Source organism: Hyperolius riggenbachi, chromosome 1, assembly GCF_040937935.1.
Source record: "Hyperolius riggenbachi isolate aHypRig1 chromosome 1, aHypRig1.pri, whole genome shotgun sequence".
Classification (NCBI taxonomy): domain Eukaryota; kingdom Metazoa; phylum Chordata; class Amphibia; order Anura; family Hyperoliidae; genus Hyperolius; species Hyperolius riggenbachi.
The window spans coordinates 351,886,775-351,910,172 of NC_090646.1; the positions used below are offsets into that span (position 1 = coordinate 351,886,775).

At 44.3% G+C, this 23,398-nt stretch overlaps 1 protein-coding gene across 2 annotated transcripts in view; it reads left to right on the forward strand.

Moving 5' to 3' along the window:
• MCM3AP (minichromosome maintenance complex component 3 associated protein) overlaps nucleotides 1-23,398 on the forward strand; it is a 121,697-nt gene that overhangs the window by 40,401 nt on the left and 57,898 nt on the right. For both annotated transcript variants that reach the window (XM_068234115.1, XM_068234116.1), the window contains exons 4-9: nucleotides 4,102-4,180; nucleotides 4,253-4,382; nucleotides 4,467-4,660; nucleotides 17,572-17,711; nucleotides 20,345-20,542; nucleotides 21,550-21,818. In XM_068234115.1, the coding sequence (XP_068090216.1) occupies nucleotides 4,102-4,180; nucleotides 4,253-4,382; nucleotides 4,467-4,660; nucleotides 17,572-17,711; nucleotides 20,345-20,542; nucleotides 21,550-21,818 (1,010 nt within the window). The remainder of the gene's footprint in view (nucleotides 1-4,101; nucleotides 4,181-4,252; nucleotides 4,383-4,466; nucleotides 4,661-17,571; nucleotides 17,712-20,344; nucleotides 20,543-21,549; nucleotides 21,819-23,398) is intronic.

Sequence of the window (23,398 nt, forward strand, 5' to 3'; positions counted from 1 at the left end):
GTCCTTGGTATCAATACTTTGTATATTCCCATTTAAAAATAAACAAATCTTATTGACTGTTTGTGGCTCCGCCCCCTTTCTGAGTTTGGGCCCTAGTCACCCAGTGACCAACTGTACCAGGTTTGAGGCATCTGCTTTTAACAGTATAAGAGAATGGTATCAGCTTAAACATTCCCTTTGAAAATCAAAAGGTGAATTTTTATTTGCTGTTGTAGGCTCCACCCACCTTCCAAAATCTTAATCTCAATTACCCAATGACCAACTGTGCAAAGTTTGAGGACCCTGCCATTAACGATGTAAGAATGGCTGCAGTTTATATTTTCCCAGTAAAAATTGTTTTGGGCTCCGCCCACTTTTTGTTACCTTGACACACACAGTCACTCAATGGCCAAGTGTGTGAGCTTTCAGGTTCCTGGCATCAAAAATGCGTGAATGGAAGCAGTTTATCCATCAAGGAAATCTGATTGGCTGTATGTGGCCCCGCCCCTTTAGTGAATTTGGACCCCAGTCACCCAATGACGACTGTAGCAAGTTTGAAGCCTCTGCCATTAACAGTGTAAGAATGGCAGCAATTTAAATATTCCCCTTGAAAATCAATAGGTGAATTTTGATTGGCTGTTGTAGGCTCCACCCACTTTCTTGAATCTTAATCGCATTCACCCAGTGACCAAGTGTGCCAAGTTTGAGAACCCTACGATTAACAGTCTAAGAATGGCTGCAATTTACATTTTCCCATTAACAATGAATGGCTGAAATTTAATTGGCTGTTTTATGCTCCGCTCACTTTTCCTGGATTTGTAACCTCGGTCACCAAGTGACCAACCGTGCCATGTGTGGGAACTCTGGCTTGATTACTGTGAGAATGGCAGCCTTTTACATTTTTTCCATTGACTTGAATGGGTGAAATCTGATTTGCTGTTTGTAGCTCCGGCCACGTGTGCAGGGGGGACGCGAGACCCCCAGAACATATCATCCCAGGTAGTAAGGGATCTGTGTACCAAGTTTCGTTCAAATCGGTCAAGCCGTTTTCGAGTGATCGCGGCACATACGTACACACCCACATCCGATTTTATATATATATATATATAATCACACACACGCAAAAGTATTCGGCTCCCTTGAAGTTTTCCACATTTTGTCATATTGCTGTATTGCTGCCACAAACATGAATCAATTGTATTGGAATTCCACGTGAAAGACCAATACAAAGTGGTGTACATGTGAGAAGTGGAACGAAAATCATACATGATTCCAAACATTTTTTACAAATAAATAACTGCAAAGTGGTGTGTGTGTAATTATTCAGCCCCCTTTGGTCTGAGTGCAGTCAGTTGCCCATAGACATTGACTGATGAGTGCTAATGATTAAATAGAGTGCACCTGTGTGTAATCTAATGTCAGTGCAAATACAGCTGCTCTGTGACGGCCTCAGAGGTTGTCTAAGAGAATATTGGGAGCAACAATACCAAGTCCAAAGAACACACCAGACAGGTCAGGGATAAAGTTATTGAGAAATTTAAAGCAGGCTTAGGCTACAAAAAGATTTCCAAAGCCTCGAACATCCCACGGAGCACTGTTCAAGCGATCATTCAGAAATGGAAGGAGTATGGCACAATTGTAAACCTACCACCACAAAGCCGTCCACCTAAACTCACAGGCTGTTAAAATGTGGGATGTGTACTTTAAGAACAAAGTCTTTCAGAGACCAGAGTAAATCATTAAAAAGGATGTGGTTGTTTATTTAGCATTATTGATCTTCCATGAATATTCAAAAATAAATCAATAAAGGTACAAATCTTAGTTACATTATAAATGATTACAAAAGATGAACAAATTGATTGCTGAGTAATCTGCAAGTATATTAATAAAAACTTATTGTATTGGCTTGTATGTCTGCATGTCTGTTGATGTGTCTGTGTGCATGTGTGAGTGTGAGTAAGTGAAGGGACAAGGGGAGAAACAGGAATGAATCATTCCCGCCTAAAACTCCTTACATAATGAAATAGGAGGTTCCCATAATGCATTACGATCCTATCTCTGAATTGGTCTAATTAAATAATGCTATGGTTTCTATTTGCTGACTTCCATACCTAGCTGCTTCAATTTCATCTATCTCAAAGCACATGGTCAAACTGGTTGAAGCCAGTATTCTAACAGCTTCATTGTACTGCTTTGGACTAGTGGCATAATGAGATACAGCTGTTTGACCAGCTTCTGACTGGGGGGGATGGTTATCCTATACATACCATTGCTTCTCAAAGCAAAGAATTCCTGAGAGCAGACCTATTGTCTATAGAAATACCAACCCAGCCTTGTTACCCTAACCTAAATAATAGAAGATTTCTTTTCGATCAGTCTTATCAATATCACATATATAATTTATCTATAGCTTTGATATCTCAATCGCGTCACATCCAATATAGATAATTATTCTTCCCAACACAGCAGGGCCCTTGCTATGCAGAGAATTCAAATCATCACATATTTAGATTACTCAGAGATTAAAATATCAAAACTACTTATTACACAGGCCGAACAAGGAGAGTGCTAATCAGAAATGCAGTCAAGAGGCCCATGGTGACTCTGGGCGAGCTGCAGAGATCTACAGCTCAGGTGGGGGAATCTGTCCATAGGACAACTATTAGTCGTGCACTGCACAAAGTTGGCTCTTATAGAAGAGTGACAAGAAGGAAGCCATTGTTAACAGAAAAGCAAGTCCAGTTTGCAGTTTGCCACAAGCCAAGTGGGGGACACAGTAAACATGTGGAAGAAGGTGCTCTGGTCGGATGAGACCAAAATTGAACTTTTTGGCCAAAATGCAAAACGCTATGTGTGGCAGAAAACTAACACTGCACATCACTCAGAACACACCATCCCGACTGTCAAATATGGTGGTGGCAGCATCATGCTCTGGGGTTGCTCCTCTTCAGTAGGGACAGGGAAGCTGGTCAAAGTTGATAGGAAGATGGATGGAGCCAAATACAGGGCAATCTTGGAAGAAAACCTCTTGGAGTCTGCAAAAGACTTGAGACTGGGGCGGAGGTTCACCTTCCAGCAGGACAACAACCCTAAACATAAAGCCAGGGCAACAATGAAATGGTTTAAAACAAAACATATCCATGTGTTAGAATGGCCCAGTCAAAGTCCAGATCTAAATCCAATCGAGAATCTGTGGCAAGATCTGAAAACTGCTGTTCACAAACGCTGTCCATCTAATCTGACTGAGCTGGAGCTGTTGCAAAGAAGAATGGGCAAGGATTTCAGTCTCTAGATGTGCAAAGCTGGTAGAGAAATACCCTAAAAAGACTGGCAGCTGTAATTGCAGCAAAAGGTGGTTTTACAAAATATTGACTCAGGGGGCTGAATAATTACGCACACCCCACTTTGCAGTTATTGATTTGTAAAAAATGTTTGGAATAATGTATGATTTTTGTTCCACTTCTCACGTGTACACCACTTTGTATTGGTCTTTCACATGGAATTCCATGTGACAAAATGTGCAAAACTTCAAGGGGGCCGAATACTTTTGCAAGCCACTGTATATATGTGTGTGTATAATTTTGTTTTATTTTTTTTTTTACGAACGGTCGGTTTTGTGGTATTGTGTAACATTGTTTTAACCAAAATTAGATAAACAATGTTCAACGACGTGTGGCCAGCCACAGCAATAGTTTTTTATTGAACGACCATCATGACAGATCAACTTGGAAGAATTGAGCCTTTTTTTTGGATTGTTTTTACTGGGAAAACACATTAACACTGAATACCGCGGACGACATTGCAGAGCCGATGCGGCACAGATGCATCGCTAGCATGCAGGGTAGTGATGTGTTCTGTTTCTTTGCAAGGGGGCGGCAGGGTGTGATGGTGTGGAGAGACAATACTACGTCAATCCGCCAGTCTGATTTCTGGCCAAGTTGTTGGGGGGAAGGGGCGCCATTGGGAGGCCACATGCTAGATTTCCAGCAGTGTCGTCAATGTTTCATAATGTGCAGATTTATAGTTCACACACTTATGTTTTTATTTCTACAATGCTGACATACATAAAATATATATATATTTGTGTGTATATCATTTATATTTTGTTCCTCCTGTATGTAGAAAAACGCCCTTGCAGCCAAGAAAGCTATAAAAAGTCTACACAAGGACGTCTCTGCATTTTGGCTTCGTAAAAAAGGCGGTGAGTTAAACTTTAGATGCTCAACACTTCACATTTTTCCAGTATCCTATTTGCTAATGGTTATATTTTTAGGTCAAAACAAAGAGTCGCCATTTCCAAGTAGAGAGAACAAGCCGGGGCAAAGAATGGAGATGCAGGCTGAGCAGAAGAGCGCCATAGTGGCCATGCCTGCTATCCCGCCTCTTCTGCCTGGATTAAAGGCGTAAGAGTGGAATGTTTGTAGGTGACCGATTAAGGTTTGCAGTTCTCTGTATTTTCAATCTGAGTGGTTATCTTTCTTTCACAGATCACCTCAAAAGAAGCCTCAGTTTTCAAAAGCTCTTCAGTTTGATGTTGATAACACAGCTGCCATGACTGCTACTCCTGACGTGCCAGCACTATCTCTTCCACCTTCGGTGATGCAACTTGTGGGTATGGTGGCTGAGACTTCTGAGGAGCGGTATCGTCTGCTAGACCAAAGGGACAGGATCTTGCGACAAGGTACGGAAGATGACCCTGTTGGCAATAAAGACAAGCAGCAAGAGGTCTACCTGTTCGCATTTTATATCATCACATACCCCTCCCCACCACTGATTTTATCATTTATCTATGCTTAGATTCTGTTGCACACATACATGACTTTTATAAGGGGAAAATGAATGAGTTTCTAACAACATACCTAAAAGCCAGTGGCATAACAATCGTCCCTGCAAAGGAATGTGGGGGTAGGGGGGCCTGAGCCTGGGGAGCGGTCCCGAGCAGAGCTGTCTAAACAGGCACTGTAAATTGCAGTCCAGGAGTAAAAAAGTTTATTTTCCCCTCCTGAGAGACTGACAACTAAAGGTGCATAGAGAAAAAGCTTTCTGCTCTCTGCACAATTGTTCTGATGACTGCATCTGCTCAGCCACTGATAAGGAACCATTCAGAGTTTTGTAGACAGTCCCTATTCAGTGTGCAGCAGGGTCTTCTGTACAAAGCTTGACTCCAGCCTCTCCACCCCCTCCCCAAGTGCTGTGTAGCAGTGTGTTCTTTCCTGATTCTCTGCCCAGTCCCCCTCAAGCATGCAACATGGTCCGTGACTCCATCCCGTCTTGGCTTTGGAGAAGATAGTAACTGTGCATAAGCCATTGTAATACAGCCTAACTGTGACTGTGAGTGCTGCATGCAGTGAGTATGTAAATTGCCTGTGATTTCTTTGTCTCTTCATTCACATGGTTGATGACTCTCTCTCTGCATGTTTGTCTCGTGATCTTTGTGTATCTCACACTCCCTTTACATGTAATGTCTCTGCATGTTTACTACAGCTAAACCTAACCATACTCTCACATAGAACCCCCCACACACACACCTAACCTTACCCCCCACCCCCATCCATCCATCTTCCTGATGCCTAACAGTGACCCTTGCCTTGCCACAAATACATCACAAAAAAGCAAAATTTTCGGTATCCGCCATAGGCGCTCATATTAATATTAGTTATAGATCGAAATTTGGGCGCATTTCCATCTGTAACTGATATTAATATGGACGGTTAAGGCAGTGCTCAAACTTCTGTAGTGCAGCTGATGCCTACTTTTCCTACTTCCGGGGGGAGCATCCAAAAGTTGTGCGGGGGGCCCACAGATTTCTAGTTATGCCCCTGCTGAATGTACTCCTTGGAGAACTTCATGCATTTCAGTTTGCTCCTCAGAGCCCTTAATAATAGTTGTAATGTACCACTTCTGTTCACTTTCATTTCTGTGCAAATGTCTATCATAAATTAAAGTGAGTTCAAACTCGTGCGCTTTTTGCCTGGGATTCGCACTTTGCTGATCGCAGGCAATCAGCAAAGTGATGCTGCACAAGTAATCCTAGTGGATTCGACGATGATCACAAACGTGGTGCATGTGGCATTTTCCGGGCGATTGTATCGCAGTTCTCATCCACTGGAATGAGAATCATAAAACGCAATAGCCAAAAAATCGTAAAACGCTGTAATGCAAAATCGCAATAACTAGCCAATTGTGATCGCGTTTTGCTTTACCGAGTGTGAACAGGGCCTAAGTACCGTATATACTCGCATAAAATCCGACCTATAAGCCGGGGTACCCACTTTTCCCTCAGAAACCAGGAAAAAGTGTTTGACTCCCATATAAGCCCCCCTTCCCAGTATAACTCCCTCCACTGTAGACAGATGTGCCCCCAGTACAAGTCATCCCCCCTCTCCATAGCCAGATAGCCCCAAGCATGGTACAGCTGTGTCTCAAGACGCCACTAGATGGCATCATAGATATGAGACGCAGCGATTGCCACACAGGAAGAATACCCGATCATCGCACCGCTGAGACGTTGCTTACTCCACAAGCTGGGGGACACTGGTAGTCTGGAGCAGCGCACTCTACACACCATGTTGCAGGGGATGGTGGGTCCCGGTCACAGCAGGGAGCCAGCTGGCAAGAGCAGGATCACTAGTGCAAGATCCTTACGCTCCTTTGCCAGCAACAAAACCTGCTCCACCATCCGTTCTGCTCCACTGACTCACATATAAGCCGAGGGGGTAACTTTTCAGCACATTTTTTGTGCTTAAAAATTAGGCTTATACGTGAATATATAAGGTACTAGCTGATGGCCTGGCGTTGCCCGGGTATGTTTTTGGCTGGTGTTGCCTCCACCCACTTTTTCTAACCCTACCGCATAATTACTCAATGACCTAGTTTGTGAGCTTTGCGGTCTTTGGCATCAATAATTTGCATTGAAATGAAACAAATCTAATTAGCTGTGGCTTTACCCCCTTTTCTGAATTTGAATCCCAGTCACATAGTGACCAACTGTGCAAAGTTTGAGAACCCTACCATAAACAGTGTAAGAATGGCTGCAGTTTACATTTTCCCAGTGAAATATGTATTTGTCTCCGCTCACTGATGACCGGCGTTGCCCAAGGATGTATTTGGGTGGTGTTGGCTGTGCCCACTTTTTCTAACCCTAACACACAATTACTCAATTATTCAATTACCAAGTTTGTGAGCTTTGCAGTCTTTGGCATCAATAATTTGCATTGAAATGAAACAAATCTGATTGGCTGTTTGTGGCTCCAGCCCCCTTTTCTGAATTTGAACCCCAGTCACCCAATGACCAACTGTACCAGGTTTGAGGCTTGTGCCATTAACAGTGCAAGAATGCCAGCAATTAAATATTCCCCTTGAAAATCAATAGGTGAATTTTGATTGGCTTTTGTAGGCTCCACCCACTTTTCTGAATATTAATCCCAGTCACCCAGTGACCAACTGTGCAAAGTTTGAGAACCCTACCATTAACAGTGTAAGAATAGCTGCAGTTTACATTTTCCCAGTGAAATTTGTATTTGTCGCGCCCACTTTTTGGTTATGGGGATAAAAGGTATCCTATATGTTATTCCAGGTAATGAACTATGTGTGTGCCAAATTTCATTCAAATCCATTCAGCCATTGTTGCATGATGGAGTAACAAACATCCAGAATCAGAATCAAGTTTATTGGCCAAGTGCAGGGGTTGCACCTGGAATTATTTTTGGCACAGGCAGGCTCGAGTCATACACAAGACAAGTAATACAGATATACAGATATACATTTACCATAAACAGATATACAATTATACAGTATTAGTACAGGAGGGCAGTAGCGTAGTTGAATAGCTCCAGGATAGTTAAGGGGATGTACCATGGGCGGGCTACTTCCCGGGTGTAAGCGCTGGAGCTAGGGAGTGTGCTTGGGGGGGACCGTTGAGGAGGTCGATGGCTTGTGGAAAGAAGGTGTTTCTGTGTCTAGTGGTCCTGGTGGGTAAGGACCTGTAGCGGCGGCCTAAGGGGAGGAGACTGAAATAGCGGTTGCCAGGGTGGGTGGGGTCACTTGCTATCCTAGCGGCCCCTGAGCGTAGTCTGAACGAGTAGAGAATGTTGAGTGGTGGGAGGGGGGTACCGATGATCCTTTCGGCAGACTTTATGACTCTTTGTAGCCTGTACCTGTCGCTCACAGAGGCCCCTGCATACCACACGATGATGGAAGAGCCAATTATTGACTCAATGGCAGCAGTGTAGAAGCAGGTCATAATGTCTTGCGACATTCCAAACTTTTTCAGCTGTCGTAGGAAAAACAACCGTTGTTGCGCTTTCTTCTGTACCATTGTGACGTTTGCCTCCCACCTTAGATTGCTGGATATGGTGGTGCCTAGGAAACGTGCGTGCGGGACCGTGGCCACCTCCGTGCCTTCAATGAGGACCGGGGGGAGTTCGGGACGGCCTTTTCTGAAATCAATGATCAGTTCTGCGGTTTTAGCTGTGTTCAGTACAAGCTTGTTTGCCTTGCACCAGTTGCAGATATCCGCAATCTGTTGGCGATAGGCCCGTTCATCGCTCCCCTCTATAAGACCAAGGATGGTGGTATCATCTGCAAACTTGATGACCTGGACCGAGCTGTTTGTTGAGATGCAGAAGTTTGTGTACAGCGAGAACAGCATAGGGGACAGGACGCAGCCCTGGGGGGCACCCGTGTTGGTGACTCGCATCTGCGAGGAGAAGGTGCCCAGCTTGACTGTCTGAGTCCTGTTTGAGAGAAAGTCCTTCAGCCAGCGACAGAGGCTGGGATGCACATTGAGGAGAGCTAGCCTGTCAGAGAGGATGTCGGGGCTGATAGTATTGAAAGCGGAGCTGAAGTCCAAGAGGAGGATCCTGACATAGGTGTTTGGTCAGAACGTGCTCCAGGCTGATATTGATGGCATCCTCCACGGACCTGTTGGCCCTGTAGGCGAACTGATAGGGATCCATCAACTCCTTGGTGGTGTGTTTCAGGTGGGAAAGGACCAGCCTCTCGAAGACCTTCATTATGTTTGAAGTTAGTGCGACCGGTCTGAAATTATTTAGGTCAGTGGCGCCTGATTTCTTTGGGATGGGGATGATTGTGGAGATTTTTAGGCATTCATAATATTAGTGAGATTAATTAACTGTGACTGGAGAAAAGGAACTGCGCACATTTTAACCCTACCCCCAGAAGGTGGCAGCCAATAGAGCAAGCAGTGCACTTCCTCACACACTCGCCTCACTCTCACCTGCACCCCCATCGTAAGTAAAAATCTCACAGTCCACTTGCACCCACAAAATTTCATTTATTTTACCTTATTTTACCTTTCATTTATTTTATTTTACCTTATTTAACCACCCTGGCGTTCTATTAAGATCACCAGGGCGGCTGCATGAGGGTTTTTTTTAAATAAAAAAAAAACTATTTCATGCAGCCAACTGAAAGTTGGCTGCATGAAAGCCCACTAGATGGCGCTCCGGAGGCGTTCTTCTGATCGCCTCCGGCGGCCAAAAGTAACACGGAAGGCCGCAATGAGCAGCCTTCCGTGTTTAGCTTCTCCTGTCGCCATGGCGACGAGCGGAGTGACGTCATGGACGTCAGCCGACGTCCTGACGTCAGCTGCCTCCGATCCAGCCCTTAGCGCTGGCCGGAACTATTTTTTCCGGCTGCGCAGGGCTCAGGCGGCTGGGAGGACCCTCTTTTGCCGCTGCTCGCGGCGGATCGCCGCAGAGCGGCGGCGATCGGGCAGCACACGCGGCTGGCAAAGTGCCGGCTGCGTGTGCTGCTCTTTATTTCATGAAAATCGGCCCAGCAGGGCCTGAGCGGCACCCTCTGGCGGTAATGGACGAGCTGAGCTCGTCCATACCGCTAAGGTGGTTAAAGAGGAACTGTAACGACAAAACGGCCCCTGGGGGGTACTCACCTCGGATGGGGGAAGCCTCAGGATCCTAATGAGGCTTCCCACGCCGTCCTGCGTCCCTCAGGGGTCTCGCTGTAGCCCTCCGTACAGCCGTGACGCAATGTTTACCTTCCTGGCTCCTGCGCAGGCGCTCTGATGGCTGTCGGCGCCGAAGTAGGCGGAAATACCCGATCGCCGTCGGGTCTGCTCTACTGCGTAGGCGCAAGTTTCCGGCGCCTGCGCAGTAGAGCGGACCCGACGGAGATCGGGTATTTCCGTCTATTTCCGTGCCGAAAGTCGCCACAGCGCCCCCGCTGGAGCCAGCAAAGGTAAATATTGAACTGACAGTCGGCGCAGTCGCCGGCTGTTCGGAGGGCTGCGGCGAGACCCCTGTGGGACAGAGGACGGCGTGGGAAGCCTCATTAGGATCCGGAGGCTTCCCCCACCCGAGGTGAGTACCCCCCAGGGGAGGTTTTTGTTGTTACAGAGTCTCTTTAACATGATTGACTTGACTTCATGATCTTCAGTAGCCTGCTGAAGGTGGCCACACACCATACAATTTTATTAATCTTTTATTATCTATGCAGTATGCAGTACAAACAATGATTTTAAACATGTCATACATTGAAACTTCAAAGTTAACAAAATTCTCCTATAATAGAGAAGAGTAAACAATAGAACTTGGTGGAGTTACAGAATTTGGGTATTAACTACTCTGAGGATCAGAGCAATGGTATTTAGTTAAGCGTCCACAGTAAGTTGAATCTCCAGTGTTGCCAAATTTGCGTCAATGCAAGTCATGTAACAACAAATTAGTGCCAAAAATATCTAAAACCTACATGAAGATTTTTCCCCATACCCACCCATCCCACCCCCCTCCCAAAAAACCCTGGTCTAGATTCCTGCAGCGGCCATACATCGGTCAATACTTCATCCATAATCTAATGATACCTTTTAAAACCCTAAATTGCCATTGGCGATTTTGATATCGGGAGTGAGAGGAGTATATTAATTGCCTTTGAGTGCTATCTCTAATTCCTCAGTGTCTGAAATAGTTCCAGTATGACCATGTTTTCTTATATATTTCAGTTTTGTTTAACGCAGAGAAAGTCAAATCCTCCAATAATTCAGTGGTGTCAAGTTCCCTTACTAGTTCTTCAATCCCAGGAAGTGTTCTTCCACCCCAGTGTCTTACCAATAGGCATTTGGCTCCATTAAGGATGTGTTTAACTACAGATTTTTTAATATCCCCTCATGGACCAATTATTAGTGTAGGATATAGAACGCCGGCTTAAATGGTACATCTCTTTCAGCTATTGCCTTTATGACTCTTTCAATTCTTTTCTAGAAATCAGTGAGTTCAGGATAGGACCACATAATGTGAAGTAATGGCCCCCTATGTATTTTGCAACTCCAGCAGGTGTCGTCTTTATCTGGGAAAATGGCTTTTAGCCTCACTGGGGTGAAGTACCACGAGTGAGTAGTTAACCTCCTGTACTCTAACTGCCCGTGAGGATTTATGAGCATAAATGCAGATTTTTTGACCTCCGAGATTGTGTGAAAGTGCTGCCTAGATCTCCCTCTCAGGCCGCAAAGAAAGGCATTTGAGGAGCTGCCAATGTGGATAGAATTGAGTATATTTTGGACAAGGTTTCTTGATTGGGCCTTCTTTTGTACAACGAGTCTCAAAATCTGTTGGTTGTCTAAGTAGAGTAGGATGTAGGCCTAGAGAAGTCATAAGATATCTATATTGTAAGTATTCCCACCACCGTAAATATGCGCATGTTTGCCTCCTTGAGATTCGAGAGGGAGATCCACCGACCCTGCAGACACATGTCTTGGAAGCATATATTTCTTGTTTCACCTTCTTTGTTACGTGGGAGCACATCTCCAATCCTAAACTAAACAACAAGTGTCAGCGCCAAGGCAGAAGGCGACCGCAGCCGAGAAGGACAATGTCCAAAAGTCCACACAAGCAATGAATATATAAAGTCAGCGCAGGTCTATAGTAATACAGCTTTCGTCATTTTCTGGTATACAGAATCTTCGAACAAAAGGGTAAAGAAGCAAGGCTTACCAGATTCCAACAACCCACATTATAAGGTTGTAAACGAGATTGATAGATGGTCTGCAGAGCTTTCAAATGGTGTCGTTTCACCAGCGATGTTGCACACCACAACTTCCTCCGGAATATAGTAGATGTCCTGAGGTCGCAGAGACTCGCCAAAGGAGAGTCCAGTAGGATAGTGACATGAAAGAGATGTACGGCACATCTAATTGTAAACCGTCTTTATTACATAACAAGTAAAACAATTTAAAAACAAGGATAAAAGAAACTCACATACGGGGCCCGTGCACTGGGAACCCCGAAAAAGTAGCGCGCATAAAATGGTCAATAGAAGACCTCAAATAAAATGGTGCCGCCTGTCGCCTTCCCGAAGCCTTGCTTCTTTACCCTTTTGTTCGAAGATTCTGTATACCAGAAAATGACGAAAGCTGTATTACTATAGACCTGCGCTGACTTTATATATACATCTCCAATCCTGTCCACGCCTGGGTTAACAGATACAGGAAGTAGAGGGGATGGGAAGGGTGCCAATTTTAAATGACTATTGGTTCTATGAAAGACAGAGATAGTAATATGGCATAGGGATGGCAGATTGCATGAGGGTTTAGGCTTTGAGGTGGTCCATAGCAAGCTTTCAATTGGATAATTAGCAAGTGTCATTTCCATATCTACCCATTGTTTGCACTCCCTGTGTCTATGCCAGTCTACTGCACAAGTCAGAACAGCAGCTTCATAATATCTTTGAACACATGGCAGAGCAAGTCCCCCTATCTGTTTAGAGCAATATAGGGTATCCCTCTTTAAACCGGGGGTTTGTGTCTTCAAATATACCTGTTAAATATCGATTGCATTTGCTGGAAAAAGGAGAGGGGTATCTCAATTGGCAATGTCTGGAACAAGTTTGATAACCTGGGCATGACATTTGTTTTTATAACGGATATTCTTCCCATCCATGATAGATGAGGAAGGTCCCAAAGTTTTAGGTCACCATACAATTTTAAATGGCTTTTCAATTCAATAATTGCAATCAATTTTTCTGACTGATTGTAACATTTACACACACACGCGCACGCATTAGATTCCCCCCCCCAATTATGATAAAAATGATTGAAAACTCAGAAAAAATTGCTTAGGTCTGTACGCCAAGTAATTGACGCTCTAACCTACATCATGCATTTTTCATAGAAATTGATCAGAAAAATTCAACGAATGAAAAAAAACTTTCGATTTTTCAGGACAACCAACCATTTTTATCGAATTGCTGTAAAATTAGATCATTTTATTGTATGGTGTGTGTGTGACCACCTTAAAGGGAACCAGAGAGGATGAAGTATACATACCTGGGGCTTCCTCCAGCCCCATACGCACGGATCGCTCCCACGCCGCCGTCCTCCGCTGCCTGGATCCGCCGCCACCGGGTCCCGTCATTGCCGCGAGTCGGCCGGCGGACGCGGACAATTCTCCGCATCACAGGGTGCTCTCCCCATACAGATACGCATGTGGCTGCTTACTGCGCAGCCGCATGCGTACATGTATGGAGGGAGCCCCTGTGATGCGGACAATTGGCCGCGTCCGCCGGAAGTGACGGGCCCGGTACCGGCTGATCCAGGAAGCTGAGGACGGCGGCGCGGGAGCGATTCAGGCTTATGGGGCTGGAAGAAGCCCCAGGTATGTATAAAATCCTTGCCTTTTTTCACCCCTCGTTCCTCTCTGGTTCCCTTTAAAGAACAAGCGCCACCCATGCTAACCTAGAAATAAAAAAACACATATATAAGTAGATAAACACTACTTCTACTTGCATAACAGATGTATTGTGCTATCCACGTAATGATTCCTGTGAATTTTATAAAGGAAAAGCAGAGAATCCTATTCTAGGCAGTGGCCATCTTGCCAAGCTAATGCTGACATCATATCCTCCCTGACTCTTGTTTTCCCCCCTCCCTTCTCTTGCTCATTGTGTATTCATTAACTGCCCTTCTCCCAGAGTGTTCAGACACTCCCACTGAGGTGTATACTAGGAACTACACTGTCTTTTCCTCCAATCGCTGAGTCACCTCAGCCTTGCTTGTAAACACAAGTGAGCAGAGGTGTTTCAAATAAGAAAGCTAGGTAGGGAAATATATGGAAGAGGAGGAATATATTATAGATAAAAAGAACTCCCAGCATTCAACTCTTTGGCACTGTTTGGCACTAGGGCCAGTGCTCATAAAGTATGCGATAACTAAAAACCATAACAGCAGAAAAAGTTTTGCAAGTTTTGAATGCAGGATTAGAATCTTTAACACTTAATACACTCAGACCAGTTGCTGTTGATATTTGATTTTTATGGTGACAATACCGCTTTAAATATATTCTTGCATGAGCTCACTAGCTCCAGCTTACTGACCACCTAACTGCTTAATAGTAACCAGTACAACTGTCATCTTTGTGTCTACCTGCATACAGTGTTTTACTTCAATAATTTAAGTTTATTAGTTAGCCATTTAAAAGGTATTACTTTTGGGGGAGGGCATGGCTACCGCCGTGTAAGAGCCTCCTTGCTCGAGCGCATTCACGAGTGACACTGACCGTCAGCAAGGTACCCTGCAGAACCCCTCAGCAAGTTTAAGGTGTCCTTCTCAGTCCTTTTGCCAGCTACTGTATGCCCTCTAAGAGGAAGAAGGGGGACTCCTGCCCCCGCAAACTCAGGTACTTCTTTAGCCCAGCAAAGAGGAACATGATTGAAGATGGTGCTGATGGCCCTTCACCCGGCCTCCTGCAACACAGCCCAGCCTCACACTGCTCCCCAGACATCATGGAGCTTTCTACTTCGGCATGTAAGCAGGGTTCAGGCAGCTCATTGCTCTCCTCCTCATCACTGAGAAGCCCTGCAAAGTCCTGTATCAGGCTAGATGAGGCATATGAAGCGGTTCAGATTTCAGATGGAGTCGCACAGGAAGCTTGGGCCCACTCCCTAACCACGTTCCCTATAACTGCCCAGCCAGTCACCCAAGCATTTATTAGGGACATAATGCGCACTCTCAGTGGATCTATTCAGGCAGACATCTGAGCAATGACAACCTCACTTAACAACAGTATCTCACAAGTGGAATGTAGAATGGCTCACCGCTTTCTGTACCTTTACGGATTTGTGGACGCTCACACTGCACTAAGTGAGGAAGTAAAATTGATGAAAAGCAAAATGGTTTTAAACGACTTATCTCAAGCAACCTTACAGACCAGACAAGAACATATGCCGGTTACAAAAGGTATTACTTTTACAAAACTTTGTTTTTTCTACCTACATAATTTGTTTGGCTAACACGGTACAGAAACTCTTTTGCTACTACTCGCATACTCTCACACTCCTAAACTCTGCATTAGTCTCAGTAGAAAGTATATGGCAGCATACCTGTTCACAACAATATAGGAGTCTCATGCAGCAGCACTAATGAGTCAACAGGCGCAAACAAAAATAAACTTGGGCCTATTTTGTTAAAGCATTACAGATTGAGTGGACATCCCAGTACACCCCTATTAAATATACTCGCACCTTTCCACTTTATATTCAGAAAACATAAGATACCCATTGCATACACCCCAAAACATTTTCTACACTGCTATAATGACCATCTGCTACAACAAAATAGTACAAAGCCATGTAAGATCATTTTCAATATACTACCATGACACATGTCCCCTGTCATAACGTGACAAAACCCAACTCAACATAATTAGGCACCTCCAAACAATTCAACATGTACCTCCAAACAATACAGTTAGGTAGTATGTTCATCCAAACAACCTAATAATGTGTATTTTGCTGGACATCTTTGACGTTCTACTAACTTTATGTTCTATGGCTCTTTATAGACTTGGCCAGAGTTTGGAGTAGGCTTACCCAGCTGGTCATGTTGGCTGTAGTGGGAAATTCAAATGGGCTTATTATTATTATTATTATATTTATTTATTTAAAGAGGAACTCCAGTGAAAATAATGTAAGAAAAGGTGTTTCATTTTTACAATAATTATGTATAAATGATTTAGTCAGTGTTTGCCCATTGTAAAATCTTTCCTCTCCCTTATTTACATTCTGACATTTATCACATGGTAACATTTTTACTGCTGGCAGGTGATGTCAGTGAAAGGAGATGCTGCTTGCTTTCTTGTCAGTTGTAAACCGCTATGTCCCACAATGCAATGAGGTTCACAGACAGGAAACTGCCAGGACCAGGGTCCTCACAGTTTCCTGTGGGAGGGGTTTCACCACAATATCAGCCATACACAGCCCCCTGATGATTCGTTTGTAAAAAGGAATACAGACATACTACGCAGCGCTGTACAGAGTGTATTGTCTTGTCACTAACTGTTCCTCAGAGGGGCTCACAATCTAGTCCCTATATGTATCATAGTCTAGGGCCAATTTTAGGGGGAAGCCAATTAACGTATCTGTATGTTTTTGGGATGTGGGAGGAAACAGGAATACACGGAGGAAACCCACACAGGCACAGGGAGAACATACTTGCATACATCCTTGCAAATGTTGACTTGACTGATTCGAACCGGGGACCCAGCGCTGCAAGGCAAGAGTGCTAACCACTACACCACAGTGCTGCCCTTATTCAAAAGGCATTTTTATTAACAGGACAGGCACAAGAGTGCCATCATCAAGGAAGGAGCTGAGATGCAATTAAAGATCCTGATAAAGTCTATCATACCCACCTGGGTTTCTAGAGGATGCATTACTGTACCCACAATGCCTTGAAATGCTCATGTGGATGACCAATTTGCAAAAATATATCATTTTTACTATAATTTATACTGACAGGAAATATTGGCAGTTGAGGGCCAGGCCATTTAAAGGGAACCTAAACTGAGAAGGATATGGAATTTTCCTTTAAAAATAATACCAGTTGCCTGACTCTCCTGCTGATCCTGTGTCTCTAATACTTTTAGCCACAGCCCCTCAACAACATGCGGATCAGGTGCTCTGACTAAAGTCAGACTGGATTAGCTGCATGCTTGTTTCAGGTGTGTGATTCAGCCACTACTGCAGCTAAAGAGATCAGAAGGGCTGCCAGGCAACTGGTATTGTTTAAAAGGAAACATCCATATCCCTCTGTTTAGGTTCCCTTTAAGCCCACGTCCCTAAAGATAATACATTTTGGGAGAACTCTGACGTATGTTTGTAGCAGTCTCCATGCAATCTCACTTAGGGCTGCTTCACACTGCGAGCGCTTTTCTAGCTCTAGTGATTTGAAAAGCTCTTGATAATGCAACGCTGTGGGTGGTTTTGATAAAATCACAGCGCCCAAGTGAGAACAAACTCACAGCATTACCTTAGCAAGAGCTTTTAGAATCACAAGCACTTAAAAAAAGCTCTTGCAGTGTGAAGCAGCCTTTATTCTAACCTCAGTCTCAATGGGGTGGCTGGAGATGCTTGTGCCACTATTTATAAAACATCTACAGGATGCAAACAGGAGAATGCCAAACTTTTTTTTTTTCTTAAAAAAAAAACAGCTTTTTTTTTCTGCGTGTCCCATGTTATGTATTTTAACTTTGAAGTCATAATTTATAATCAAATAATGAGAAATTTAACTGTCCACTGTTTGCCAACCATTCTCTCTTTTTTTTTTTTTTTTTTTCCCTCCTGAAGCTCGAGTAAAGCGGACAGAGCTGGATCAAGCTAAACCGTTTGCTGGAACATGCACTGATATGTGCCCTGAAAAAGAGAGGTATATGAGGGATACTCGCAACCAGCTTAGTATTTATGAGCTGCTTCCAGGAACAGACAAGGTATTGTTTAAAATTGTACATTCAGTGTTATGCCTGGTACACACAAAGCAATTTCCCGACAGATCGAATCCATCATTTCCGACATGTCTGATCTTCTCTTGATCAAGAACGGGATCGATTTTCTGCAGTATTGATCTGAAAGAATGGACATGTCGGAAATTGTTTCAATCTGACAGAAAATTGGTTCATGTGTACTAGATATAAAAATAATATAAATCAGTTGTGTGTCTTGCTTATCCATCAGCCTGAGATTTGCTTTCATCATCTAAACTGTACTTGATTACAAGCGTGATGTTCAGAATAGTGATGGCCATTATCAGCTAAGCTGGTAACTTGCATTTTTCAGGCTGGCAGGCTGTTGGGTTGCTCTGCTGTGGAATACAGTAATTCGAGGGAATGGAGCTGATTATACTGACTGTGCTCTGTTGCAAGGCTGTCTCAATCATACAACTGGCTGGAAAGAATAAATTATCTTCTAGCAGAGAGGACAGTTTGTATGTATAGTATTTAATTTGTGAAGTCCGCAAATTTATTAGGTTTATAGTTTTTTTTTATGTTTGGTTTTTTTTTCGGCTACGGTTAATTACGTTTTTTGTTTTTTTTTGTCTTCACTTACTGAGCCCACATAGAGGTGTGGGCATGTTCGCAGACACTTGCGGTATATGTCTGTTCTCTGCCAAGAGGCTCTGTATGCCTGAAAATTACTCCAGTAGTTTCCGCGACTAGATTTAGTCTGTGACCTTTGAACTAGTGGTTCCACCTCTCTGTCTGCGCTCCCTGTTCTCCTGCGATCTGGAGCGTGAACAGAGAGAAACTGAAATGCTGTGCATACACTGCACATGCACTTCTAGTTGTGGCTGCTAACAAAGTATATTATAGAAGGATGAGACACCGAGAGCCCAATATAGTGTAGTAAGTACTGGATTAAGATGGACAATGAAGTTAAGTAAAATAATAATCTCAAAACGGGGTTACCCTCTAGGCAACCACTGTAAATCCAGGTGGGGAGATTAAGACCTTATGCTCCCGGGGGGCTGTCTAGTTACAGTCTTGGTGAAATGCGCATGCACAGAATGCTCCTGGAAATGAAAGCCTGACCGGTATGGGGGGGGGGGGGTGTGCGTCCAGGACCGGGCATGTGCAGTTGCTCACAACTGGGGCAGTCAGGAAACTTATTGGGCCAGACTGGGGGAGACCAGAGGGGACCGGATTGAATCTGAGGGACCAGACAGACTACAAGTAGCTGGAGGAAGCCCCAAGTAAGTATAAATCCTGAGGTGTTCTTCAACTTTAATCCTCCTTCTCTTTAATGTAATACAGTATCTGTTAATCCTGTATCCTTTGTAAAAACATTTGTATGTGAAACAGCGGTTCATGTTGTATGCTGTTCTCTTGCCCAGGCTGATGCAAATTATATCACTTCATCACTTACTAGTACTACTTTGTGATTTTGCAAAGCCTTAGGTGCTGATTCTCTCTGTTTTATTTACATTCTTATTTACATTCCTTGCCGCCAATTTACATTGGCGGCAAGGAGGTAACCAGAGTGCCCTGCGCCCGGCTTCTAGGTACTACCATCTCCAATGGCCTCAGCTGGAAGCCCAACATCACTGCCACCCAACGTAAAGCACATCAGAGAATCTTCTTCCTCCGCCAGCTGAGAAAGTTCGGCATGACTCAAGAAATTCTAACCAACTTTTACTCTGCCACCATTGAGTCGATTCTCTGCTCTTCCATCTTGGTGTGGTATGCTTGCGCCACTGTCAATGATAGGGACAAACTACAGAGGGTCATCAGGTCAGCGGAGAGAGGATTATTGGGTGCCCCCTCCCCTCACTTGCCCTACTACACAGCAAAAGACTAAAAACCAGGGCATTGAGGATTGCAAATTACTCCTCACACCCTGGCCACCGCTACTTCAGCATTCTGCCCTTGGGACGGAGGCTACGAGCCATCTCCACTAAAACCACGAGACATAGGAACTCGTTCTTCCCCTCGGCAGCAGGGCCGGTTCAAGTAACAGTTGGGCCCTAGGGCAAAATTAGCCTGGGGGCCCCCAACAGACAACCCCTGACCAAAAAACGTCATTAGAGGCTCTTTGTTACAGCCAAATTTCCCTCCTGGGCCCCTGAGCTGACTGCTGACCCTCTCCCAATCACCTCCCAACTTAACTGACTCTGCAGAGTCCCTGGGGAGCAACAGTTAAGATGGGGAAGGACACCTTGGGGGCCCCTACAGCCTCTGGGGCCCTGGGGCAATTGCCTATTTTTTTCTATGGTAGCTCCGGCCCTGCTCGGCAGTCAACCTCCTAAACTCCCTCCACGTTCTACCATCAAAGTGAGCCTCAACGAGCGGCGAGGCCGGCGGCGCTACGGCCGAACAGCCGACCAGCCCACAAGACTAACTGACTATCGACACCGTAGGGACACACTAGGATTGTGATGGTTTTTTTACAATGTTGTGTTAATCTGATATCTGTTGTGCCTCCTTCTATGCACTCTCTCTTTCTCTTTACTTCTTTCTCCTTCCATGCACTCTTCCTGAGTCATTGTATTGTATTGTGCCAAAAACAATTCCGGGCATGTCCCCTCATGCTTGGCGAAATAAATTATTCTGATTTATTTATTTTTAAGATTGACCATGCTGCTGCCATTAAAGAATATAGTCGTTCGTCAGCTGATCAAGAGGAGCCACTTCCCCATGAATTACGCCCCCTACCTGTGCTGTGTATGACTATGGATTATCTGGTGACTTACATAATGGATCACGGGGAGAATAATTATCGTGATTGGTATGACTTTGTGTGGAACCGAACACGGGGCATACGAAAGGTAACAACTTGCTGAAAGTGAACCAATGTATTATTTACTTTATATATAGATAAATTGTGACAGTTATACATTTTGTGTGGGTTCTGACTGGGAAGTGTATCTCTCCTATTTTGCCCCAGTAGCATATGTCACTGTGAACCGACACCTGCGGCTGTATACAATCATTTTCCCTGCACAGCAGATCGTTTTAAAATGTCTGCAAAAACATTTAAAACCGGGTGTCAAACTCAAATACAAAGTGGGCCAAAATAGAACACTGGGGCCAAGTCACGAGTCAACCTCAATGCCTAGTGGCCAACTCCCTCCCTTATAAAGTTCCCTGGTATCTTGTGCCCCCTCCATTCCCCATACATTTCCCTGGTGTCTAGAGCCGTCCCCCTCCCTCCTCCATATGGACTCCTTGTTGGTCTAGAGCTTAATTTCCAGTATAGATTCCCTGATGATCTACAGTGGGGCAAACATAATCCAAACTGGGAAAACAACTTGAGGGCCAAATTTGGGGGCCAGATTTGGCGTACGGGCTAATGTTCGACATATACACTTTAAAAAAATGAAAGGCAGAGGATAGAAGGATCAGTCAACTTATAAATGCCTTACTGCTACTTTATGAATGAAACTGAATATGGGCAGTACAGAAAAGTACAGAGCTAAATACTGTAACGATATACCAAATTAGAATGGGAAGAGTACAGTATTGCCTGAAAATGTATTTTGTTACAGTCCCTGAATGCAACAGTAGCAAAGACTGTGAACCAGGAATCATTTATGGAATAGGTTTTCAAGTAAAATATTAAAGGCTAATTTTTAAAATATAATCTATTGCACAGTTCATAAGTGTTGCTCTGTGCCATGGCTATAGATGAATGCCTTATATTTGACCTCAGGTCCAATTAAAAATTATTTTTTAAGGTGTATTAGGGGTGATGTTTGGAGGCAAAGGTGAAGAACGTGGGAAAGCAGTACAAAATAATTTTGATTTGTGACATAGATTACATGTTTTCTTTTAGGACATAACACAGCAGCACTTGTGTGATCCTGTGACTGCATCGTTAATGGAGAAGTGCATGCGGTTTCACATCCATTGTGCTTATGAGCTCTGTGAAGAGTCCTTGTCCTTATTTGATCCAAAGATCAACAATGAAAACTTAACAAAATGCTTACAGAGTCTCAAGGAAATGTACCAGGACCTGGAGAATCGTGGGGAGACCTGCCCTTGTGAGTCAGAGTTCAGGGGTTACAGTGTTCTTCTCAATCTGAACAAGGGAGATATCCTCAGGTGAATATTTATTTGATTTACTTATTTGTTAAATTACAATTGATGTTTTATTCCAGCCCCATCCCTTTTGTGTCTTCTGGAACCCACACAGATGCAATCCACATCATAGACCATGGCCTAGCTGCCATACCAACCACAGCTATGCTTTCCTTATGAGTGACAGTCTGTTTTGGCACATGTGGAGGAGAATTTTGGTTGGACTAGTCTCCCCATGATTATTATTATTTATTGTATTTATAAAGCGCCAACATATTACACAGCGCTGCACAATAGATAAATGGGTTAACATACAAGGTAGAACATACAGGAAACTCGCAATAAAACAAGATCATGCAAATGATTTGATAACAATACAGTGTCATAGGTGAACATAGAGACTATTCTAGTCCACGAGAGGGGTGATTGTCAGTAAGATTGCATAATCAAGCTGGAAACACTAGGGAGGAGGGCCCTGCCAGAGGCTTACAATCTAAAGGGTGGGGGTGGAGACAATAGGTGCATCTTTTGAGAGGGTGTCTAACAGAACATATTATGGTGCTGGTGTAGGGGGGTATGCGAGCATGAAAAGGTGAGTCTTGAGAGCTTGTTTGGTGGGGGCGAGTCTGATGGCTGGTGGGAGCGAGTTCCAGAGAGTAGGGGCAGCCCTGGTGAAGTCCTGCAATCGTGCATGTGACTGAGATATGCGTGGTGCGACTAGGCGAAGGTCATTGGAGGATCGGAGGGGGCGGGCTGGTATGCGCATGTGGACCAGATCAGAGATATAGGTCAGGCAGGTATTGTGCACTGATTTGTAGGCCAAGCACAGGATTTTGAAATTGATCCTAAAGCTGATGGGGAGCCAGTGTAGGGCTTTACAGAGCGGAGTTGTAGAGGCGCTGCGCTGAGAAGAATGTATCAGTCTGGCTGCCGCATTTATTACTAATTGAAGTGGGGCATTATGGTTAGAGGGGAGGCCAGACAAAAGAGAATTGCAGTAGTCTAGGCGGGAGATGACAAGGGCGTGGATGAGAAGTTTAGTGGTGTCAAGGGACAGGTAGGAGCGGATCCTGGAGATTTTGCGGAGGTGGAAGTTGCAGGATCTGGCAATACCTTGGAGATGTGGGGTGTAAAGGAAAGTTCAGAGTCCAGGGTAATGCCTAGACAGCGGGCTTGGGAGGTAGGGCGGATGGTAGTATTTTCGATAGTGATGTGCAGATCTGGGAGGGGTGCAGCTGTGCGGGGTGGGAATATTAGAAGCTCAGTCTTGTCCAAATTAAAGAGGAACTCCAGTGAAAATAATTTAATAAAAAAAAGTGCTTCATTTTTACAATAATTATGTATAAATGATTTAGTCAGTGTTTGCTCATTGTAAAATCTTTCCTCTCCCAGATTCACATTCTGACATGTATTACATGGTGACATTGTTACTGTGGGCAAGTTATGTAGCTGTTTCTAGCTGCTCTGGCTGTTACAGACAGCTTTAAACAGCCATTTCCTGTCTGTGAACATTGTTACATTGTGGCAGTTTGCCCAGAGTACCGCGGTATTCAGAGCCTCTTGTGGGAGGGGTTTCAGCACAAAATTAGTCACACAGCGCCCCC